General features: G+C 37.6%; 1 protein-coding gene across 1 annotated transcript in view; it reads right to left on the reverse strand.

The window, feature by feature from the left end:
* The window catches only part of LOC109951998 (ceramide synthase 2-like), a 96,405-nt gene that overhangs the window by 11,610 nt on the left and 77,006 nt on the right, over positions 1-7,789 (reverse strand). The window contains exon 7 of the mRNA XM_020586819.1: positions 1,263-1,391. Coding sequence (XP_020442475.1) covers positions 1,263-1,391 — 129 coding nt within the window. The remainder of the gene's footprint in view (positions 1-1,262; positions 1,392-7,789) is intronic.

Here is a 7,789-nt window from a genome sequence, read left to right on the forward strand (position 1 = left end):
GCAAGACACATGAAAGTCCGCATGGAGTTTGCTAAAAAACACCTGAAGGACTCCAAGATGGTGAGAAATAAGATTCTCTGGTCTGATGAGACCAAGATAGAACTTTTTGGCCTTAATTCTAAGCAGTATGTGTGGAGAAAACCAGGCACTGCTCATCACCTGTCCAATACAGTCCCAACAGTGAAGCATGGTGGTGGCAGCATACTGCTATGGGGGTGTTTTTCAGCTGCAGGGACAGGATGACTGGTTGCACTCGAGGGAAGGATGAATGCGGCCAAGTACAGGGCTATCCTGGACGAAAACCTTCTCCAGAGTGCTCAGAACCTCATACTGGGCCGAAGGTTCACCTTCCAACAAGACAATGGCCCTAAGCACACAGCTAAAATAACGAAGGAGTGGCTTTACAACAACTCTGTGACTGTTCTTGAATGGCCCAGCCAGAGCCCTGACTTAAACCCAATTTAGCATCTCTGGAGAGACCTGAAAATGGCTGTCCACCAATGTTTACCATCCAACCTGACAGAACTGGCGAGGATCTGCAAGGAGGAATGGCAGAGGATCCCCAAATGCAGGTGTGAAAAACTTGTTGCATCATTCCCAAAAAGACTCATGGCTGTATTAGCTCAAAAGGGTGCTTCTACTAAATACTGAGCAAAGGGTCTGAATACTTATGACCATGTGATATTTCAGTTTTTCTTTTTTAATAAATCTGCAAAAATGTCAAAAATTCTGTGTTTTTCTGTCAATATGGGGTGCTGTGTGTACATTAATGAGGAAAAAAAATGAACTTAAATGATTTTAGCATATGGCTGTAATATAACAAAGAGTGAAAAATTTAAGGGGGTCTGAATACTTTCCGTACCCACTGTAAATGCAAATATGTGTGTAAACATGTATAGTAAAGCCCAAGTACTGTTGGCTGGTAATTCAGCGGTGAACCCCGTTCAGTGTATGGCTCCGACATATGCCTGCCTGTTACTACCACACACATTAATGTAACTGTGTTCACTGTACATACATGCTCACTGACCACAGTGGTTTGCCATAGAGGGAAGCGTAGTGCATCCTACCTTCATGGAGTTTACATTAATTTGTAATAAATAACCAACTTCAATGTCTGATTGTCATTTTTATGCACTGGCATTTTAGAAAGAATAATTGAATATGTTGGCACTGCATATAATCAGGTGTTCCGTGTCATCCAGTCTTAACATGCTATCAGGTGAAAGAGCTTTATAAGACCATGTGTGACTGCGACTGACCTCCAGGAAAACATCAGAGGCATCATGGACAAGCATGACCAGAGTTCCTATACGAATGTAGTTGACACACCAGGAGAATGATAAGAGGACCATTGTGGCCAAATGGTGTATAATTTGTTCCTTAAAGTCCTAAAGGAGGTGAAAAAAATAAAATATTCATCTAACAAGAAGAAAAATTTGTATTATTTGTATTTTTATTTACCAAGGAGTTGCAGTTTTAGGTTCTTTACAGGAAAACAAAGAATCAAATCAAATCGAATTTTATTTGTATAACGCCAAATCACAACAAAAGTCATCTCAGGACACTTTACAAAGTAAGGTCTAGACCTTACTGTTATCACATAGGGAAAACTCAACAAATCCCCCTTGAGCAAGCAGTGGGGAGGAAAAACTCCCTTTAACGGAAGAAACCTCCGACAGACCCCGGCTCTTGGTGGGCGGCCTTCTGCCTCGACCGGTTGGGGTGAGTGGATAGAGGAGAGACAAAAGAAGAAAAGCAACAAGACAAAAACAATCAAACACTGATCAGGTCGATGTGGCTGGTGACTGCTCGTCAGAGACGTAGAGCTCCAGGGCCAGGGCAACCTGCAGAAAGGTAGAGGGAGAGAGAGAGGACACTACGGGAGAGAGGAGACACAAAGTTAGTGATGTGTCATGGTGGCATATAGAAGCACAGGGAGAGAGGAGAGGAGAGGAGAGGAGAGGAGAGGAGAGGGGAGGGGAGGGGAGGAGAGAAACTCAGAGGATCATTGGTCCTCCCAGCAGCCTAGGCCTATAGCAGCATAACTAAGGGAAGGCTCAGGGTCACCTGATCCAGCCCTAACTATAAGCTTTATCAAAAAGGAAAGTCTTAAGTCTAATCTTAATGGTAGAGATGGTGTCCGCCTCCCGAACTGAGACTGGGAGTTGGTTCCATAGGAGCGGAGCTTGATAGCTAAAGGCTCTGCCTCCCATTCTACTTCTGTGGACTCTAGGAACCACAAGTAAACCTGCACTCTGAGAGCGAAGTGCTCTGTTAGGATGATAAGGCTCTATGATGTCTTTAAGATATGATGGAGCCTTGTTATTAAGGGCTTTGTATGTTAGGAGAAGGATTTTAAATTCTATTCTGAATTTTACAGGGAGGCAGTGGAGAGAAGCTAATATGGGAGAGATATGATCTCTCTTGCTAGTTCCTGTCAGTACTCTGGCTGCAGCATTTTGGATTAACTGGAGGCTTTTTAGGGAATTATTGGGACATCCTGATAGTAAAGAGTTACAGTAGTCCAGCCTGGAAGTAACAAATGCATGGACCAGTTTTTCAGCATCACTTTGAGACAGGATGCTCCTGACTTTTGCAATATTGCGCAGGTGAAAGAAGGCAGTTCTAGAGACTTGGTTTATATGTGATTTAAAGGACATAAAAGGACATGGAGAGAGAGGGGGCCAAAGAGCACAGGGGGGAAACAAGTGACAATTTATCCTTTATGTGTCCATTCGTCTTCCGGTGGGAGTGAGCATCTTCCGGTTTTTTTGGTTGTGGCGCTTCAGCGGTATGGGCCCAAATAAGAATACACAGGTAAAGGAAGTTGATGACATAAAAAAGTCTCTGGATTTTTTAACTGACAAGATGACTACTGTGAAGAAGCAGCAGAACTGGCTTGTGGAACTTTTGGAGGAGGTTAAACAGCTGCGCCTCCAAAACTTCAAAAAGGACAAGCAGATCGCAGAGCTAGAACGGAGGGTGGACGACCTGGAGCAATACTCACGGATGAATGACTTGCTCATCACCGGTATTCCCATCAAACCACGCTCATATGCACATGCGGTAGTCGCGGACAGCGGAAATGAGCCAGGGGAGAAGGAAGTGCGCTCTGTGGAGCAACAAGTGATAGTCTTTCTTCAGAGCAAAGGAATAGAGCTGGATCCGGAGTGTGTCGAAGCATGCCACCCGCTACCTAGAAGGATTAATAACGACAGACTGGCGGTCATTCTGATACTTGTCAGCAGGCAAAACAAGACGGCATTTTTAAAGCAAAGTCGTAAACTCAAGGGGACGAATGTATATATAAATGAACATTTAACAAAAAAGAATGCTGATATAGCCAGGAAAGCATGATACCTTAAGAAACAATGAAAAATTCAACACACATGGGTAACAAGTGGCAAAATCTTCATCAAGTTAAATGGATCTCCAGAGGAGGCAAAAGTTCTCACAATAAGAAATCTCGAGGACTTGGATAAGTATCAGTGATCATAATGTATATCAACCATCTGGAAGCAAATAAGGTAACATTTGACTTATACTATTACAATGAGTACTGAACCACATATAAGTGATCAAATGGACAATTACACAGAGTCAGACTTATTTATCTAATTTTTTTTCTACCATAAATAATACCTGTAATTATTATACAAATGATCAATATTCCAATAATTTCATTACCAAGGACAAATTGTCTATTATCCATTTTAATAGTAGAAGTATGTATACAAATTTCAATGCATTAATAGAATATTTAAATAACTTTACTTATCCCTTTAGTGTTGTAGCGATATCTGAAACTTGGTTCAATCAAGGGAGAGGAATTGACTTTGAAATAGATGATTATGACCTTCATTACGTAAATAGATGAAACAAACTAGGAGGTGGGGTTGTGTTATATGTACATAAATCTATAAATTATTCGGTGCTAAACAATATGTCTACTGTATGTGATAATGTAATGGAATGTCTAACAATAGAAATTAATAATGGAAAGAAAAAAAAATGTTATTATAAGTTGTGCTTATAGATCACCTGGGTCAAGTGTTGATACCTTCAACGATGAGATGGAAAATTTGTTTTCAGCAGTTTGTAATAAACCCTTATTTGTTTGTGGGGACTTCAACATTGACCTATTAAATCCAAACAAACATAAACTGACCAATGAATTTATTGAAAGAATGTATTCCATGTCCTTACTCCCAACAATTACTAAACCTAGTAGAATCACGTCAAATAGTGCAACCTTAATTGATAACATTTTTACAAATAACTTGACAAATAACATAATTAACGGTCTGCTCATTTCTGATATTACAGATAATTTACCGGTTTTTACCATATATGATTGTAATGTGTCTAAACCTAAAGACAACAGGAATGTAATCTATAAAAGATTGCAAACTCAAGAAGCTATTAATGCATTTAATGACAACTTGAGAGTGCAAGACTGGAGCTCTGTGTGTGGAGAGATGGACACAGACAGAGCCTATAATAACTTTTTGGTAATATTTACAACACTATATGATAAGCATTGTCCATTTCAGTTTACAGTAAACAGAAGAATTATTCAAAATGTCCTTGGATGACTAACGGTTTACAAAATGCATGCAAAAAGAAAAACAATCTGTATAAATTATTCATTAAATTGAGAACAAAAGATGCTGAGAAAAGATATAAGCTGTATAAAAACAAGTTAACTGAGGTAATGAGAGTTGCTAAGAAATTATATTATAATAAATGAATAATTGATAATAAAGCTAATATAAAAGGGGCATGGGATGTATTAAATAGTATTCTCAAAAAAAGGATTGTAAAAAAAACCCACTTACCCAGCATATTTTGCTGACTCAAATAGGGAATATCATAACATGAACAGGGTAGTCAACAGGTTTAATAATTTTTTTGTAAACATTGGTCCGGACTTGGCTGCAAGAATTTCAGGCGAACAAATAGAGCACAAAATTGAAAAAAAATTCAAATACATCTATCTTTCTGTCCGCAGTTAGCAAGGAAGAAGTAATGGAAATTGTCCAAAAGTCTAAAAATAAATTTTCTATGGACTGTCACTCCATCAATATGGCACTATTAAATAAAGTTATATACAATATTAAAATGCCTCTAGCACACATCTGCAATCTGTCGCTTCAAAATAGTTGTGTTCCCAATAAAATGAAAATTGCAAAAGTCATTCCTTTGTTCAAAAATGGAAATAAGTATAATTTTACTAATTATAGACCAATTTCACTGCTCCCTCAATTTTGGAAAATCTTAGAAAAAGTATTTAACACCCGTTTAGAAAAATTTGTTGAAAAACACAAATTGATTAACAAAAGTCAATATGGATTTAGAAGTAAAAGATCTACTGCATTGGCTATAATTGATGCAACAGAAGAATTATCAAAGGCACTGGATAACAAAAAATTTACCATTGGTATATTTATTGATTTGAAAAAAGCCTTCGATACTATCAATCATGCAATTCTATTAAGAAAGCTTGAAAGGTATGGGATACGAGGGATGGCTGGTAAATGGGTAAAGAGGTATTTAAGTGACAGAATGAAGTATGTGCAAATGGGTGAGTTCTCATCTAATTGTTGTGTTATTTGTTGTGGTGTCCCGCAGGGGTCAGTATTGGGCCCCAAACTATTCAACCTATATATTAATGACATATTTAATGTTTCACAGTTACTTAAATGTGTTTTGTTTGCAGATGACACCAATATATTCTATTGTGATGATAATTATGATACACTTATCAATGTTGTAAATACCAAATTAAGGAAAATTAAAAAATGGATTGATAGTAATAAACTATCCGTAAACTTAGTTAAAACTAAAGCTATACTATTTGGTAATTATAAAACAAAGATGGAAAGGATGATTGAGATAGATGGGATACAAATTGGAAATGTTTCGGAAACAAAATTCTTGGGGGTTACTATAGATAATAAACTAAATTGGAACTCTCACATCAGACACATAGAAACTAAAGTTTCTAAAAGTCTTGCAATAATAAATAAAGCTAAATATGTCCTTGATTATGAGACACTTCATACCCTGTATTGTTCTCTGATTTTACCATACTTAACTTACTGTGTTGAAGTATGGGGAAATAACTACAATAATTCAATACAGTCACTAGTAATTTTACAAAAAAGGGCGATGTGGATCATACATAAGGTTGAATATTTTGAGCATACAAATCCACTTTTTTTCAAATCAAAGTTATTAAAAATTCAGGATCTTGTTAAAATCAACACGGTACAATTTCTATTTAAAGCATTTTACAGTCTATTTCCTGCTAATATTCAAAAGATATTTACGCAGCAAGAGCAGTTGTATAGTTTAAGGGGCTATGGGTACTTTTTAATACCAATGGTCAGAACTACTAGGAGGAGTTTCTGTGTGTCTGTATGTGAGGTTAAACTATGGAATAGTTTGGGACTTGAATGTAAACAATGTCAAAATATTTACCAATTTAAAGCACTCTATAAACAGAAGGTTCTGTCACAGTACAGAGAGGACGGGGTTTAATTTTCTGAAGATGTATTTATAGGTTGTATCATTTACCTTGTAGGTGTCCGGATTATCATCGTTGGGAGGACTGCTACTCTTACCAGTGGTGTTATATGGCGTTTTGTTTATTTGTTTTGTATGTTGTTTGTTGGTCCTTTTGTTTTCTTTTCCTTGCACTTGTGTATATATTTATGTATATATATAGAAATTGGATGTTTGGTTAGTATTAATTAATAAGGAAGTAGCCACTATGTTTTTGTTTTATTGTAACTGACCAGGGTTAGCTTAAATAAGCTTGACTTCTTCCCACTCCGTTTCAAAGGTGTCTGCATCTGAATAAATTTCATGGTGAGGCTGTGTAGCAGAGGTCTGTCCTATTTGTGGATTCCCACTCGAAGCGCTTTCTGTATATGAATAAGTGTGGACTTTAATGTGTGTTTAAATATGTGAACATATATTTGTTTGGTGTCGTGTAATTGGCTGAGATGTGTGTCTGAAGTTAGGGACAGAGGGATGACTGAGAATTGTGTGTATTGCAATTTCTTGTTGTTTTTGTGTCAATTTCATGTGTTTTCAGACTGTTTACTGTGTTGCTGAGGTGAGTATAAGATTTATTCTCTATTGTTTGTGAAACAGTGGGTATGGGGGGAGTAATTCTCCCCCTCTTTGCTTCGTTTGTGTGTGTTCTGCTACCTACTTCCTGTATGATATGTGTGTGAGCTGCACACTCTGTGAATGTGTGTGTGAAAAGGTATAGCATTTATTAACATTGTGTAAATAAGTAACTGTGTGTGTGCTGGTTGTTGTTGTTGTCTTAGAATAGGAGAAAAGCAGCCAATTGGGTGTTTGGAAAATCTAATTGACAGACGAGTTTGGAGAAGCTAATTGTGAGTTATAAATAATAAGAGTGTCTGGTAAATTGTGTGTTACGGCTGCAAAGCAATTTTTGTACTGCTAGTGGGTCTACAGCCGTTTGGAGCTCGAAGAAGTCGTCACCCCGTCTGGATAAGCTAATCATATGTTAAAGTGACTGGTGAAATTATATGAGAATCTGTAGTAGCAGACAAACTTGCATCCTCACAGTTACCATTTTGGTTAAATTCGTATTAACAGGTTGGAGAGTAATAAATTGAATTAGTTTAACTGCGAGGGGGATGATGCTAGGTCTCGACCAGACTTGATCAGCTGGTTTGGGGCTAGCCTGCCTCTCCGGGCACTGGTCATTTGTTTTTGTTGGCCCAGTATAATGAAAGCCCACCTC

This window comes from Monopterus albus, unplaced genomic scaffold (genome assembly GCF_001952655.1).
Source record: "Monopterus albus unplaced genomic scaffold, M_albus_1.0 scaffold423.1, whole genome shotgun sequence".
Classification (NCBI taxonomy): Eukaryota; Metazoa; Chordata; class Actinopteri; order Synbranchiformes; family Synbranchidae; genus Monopterus; species Monopterus albus.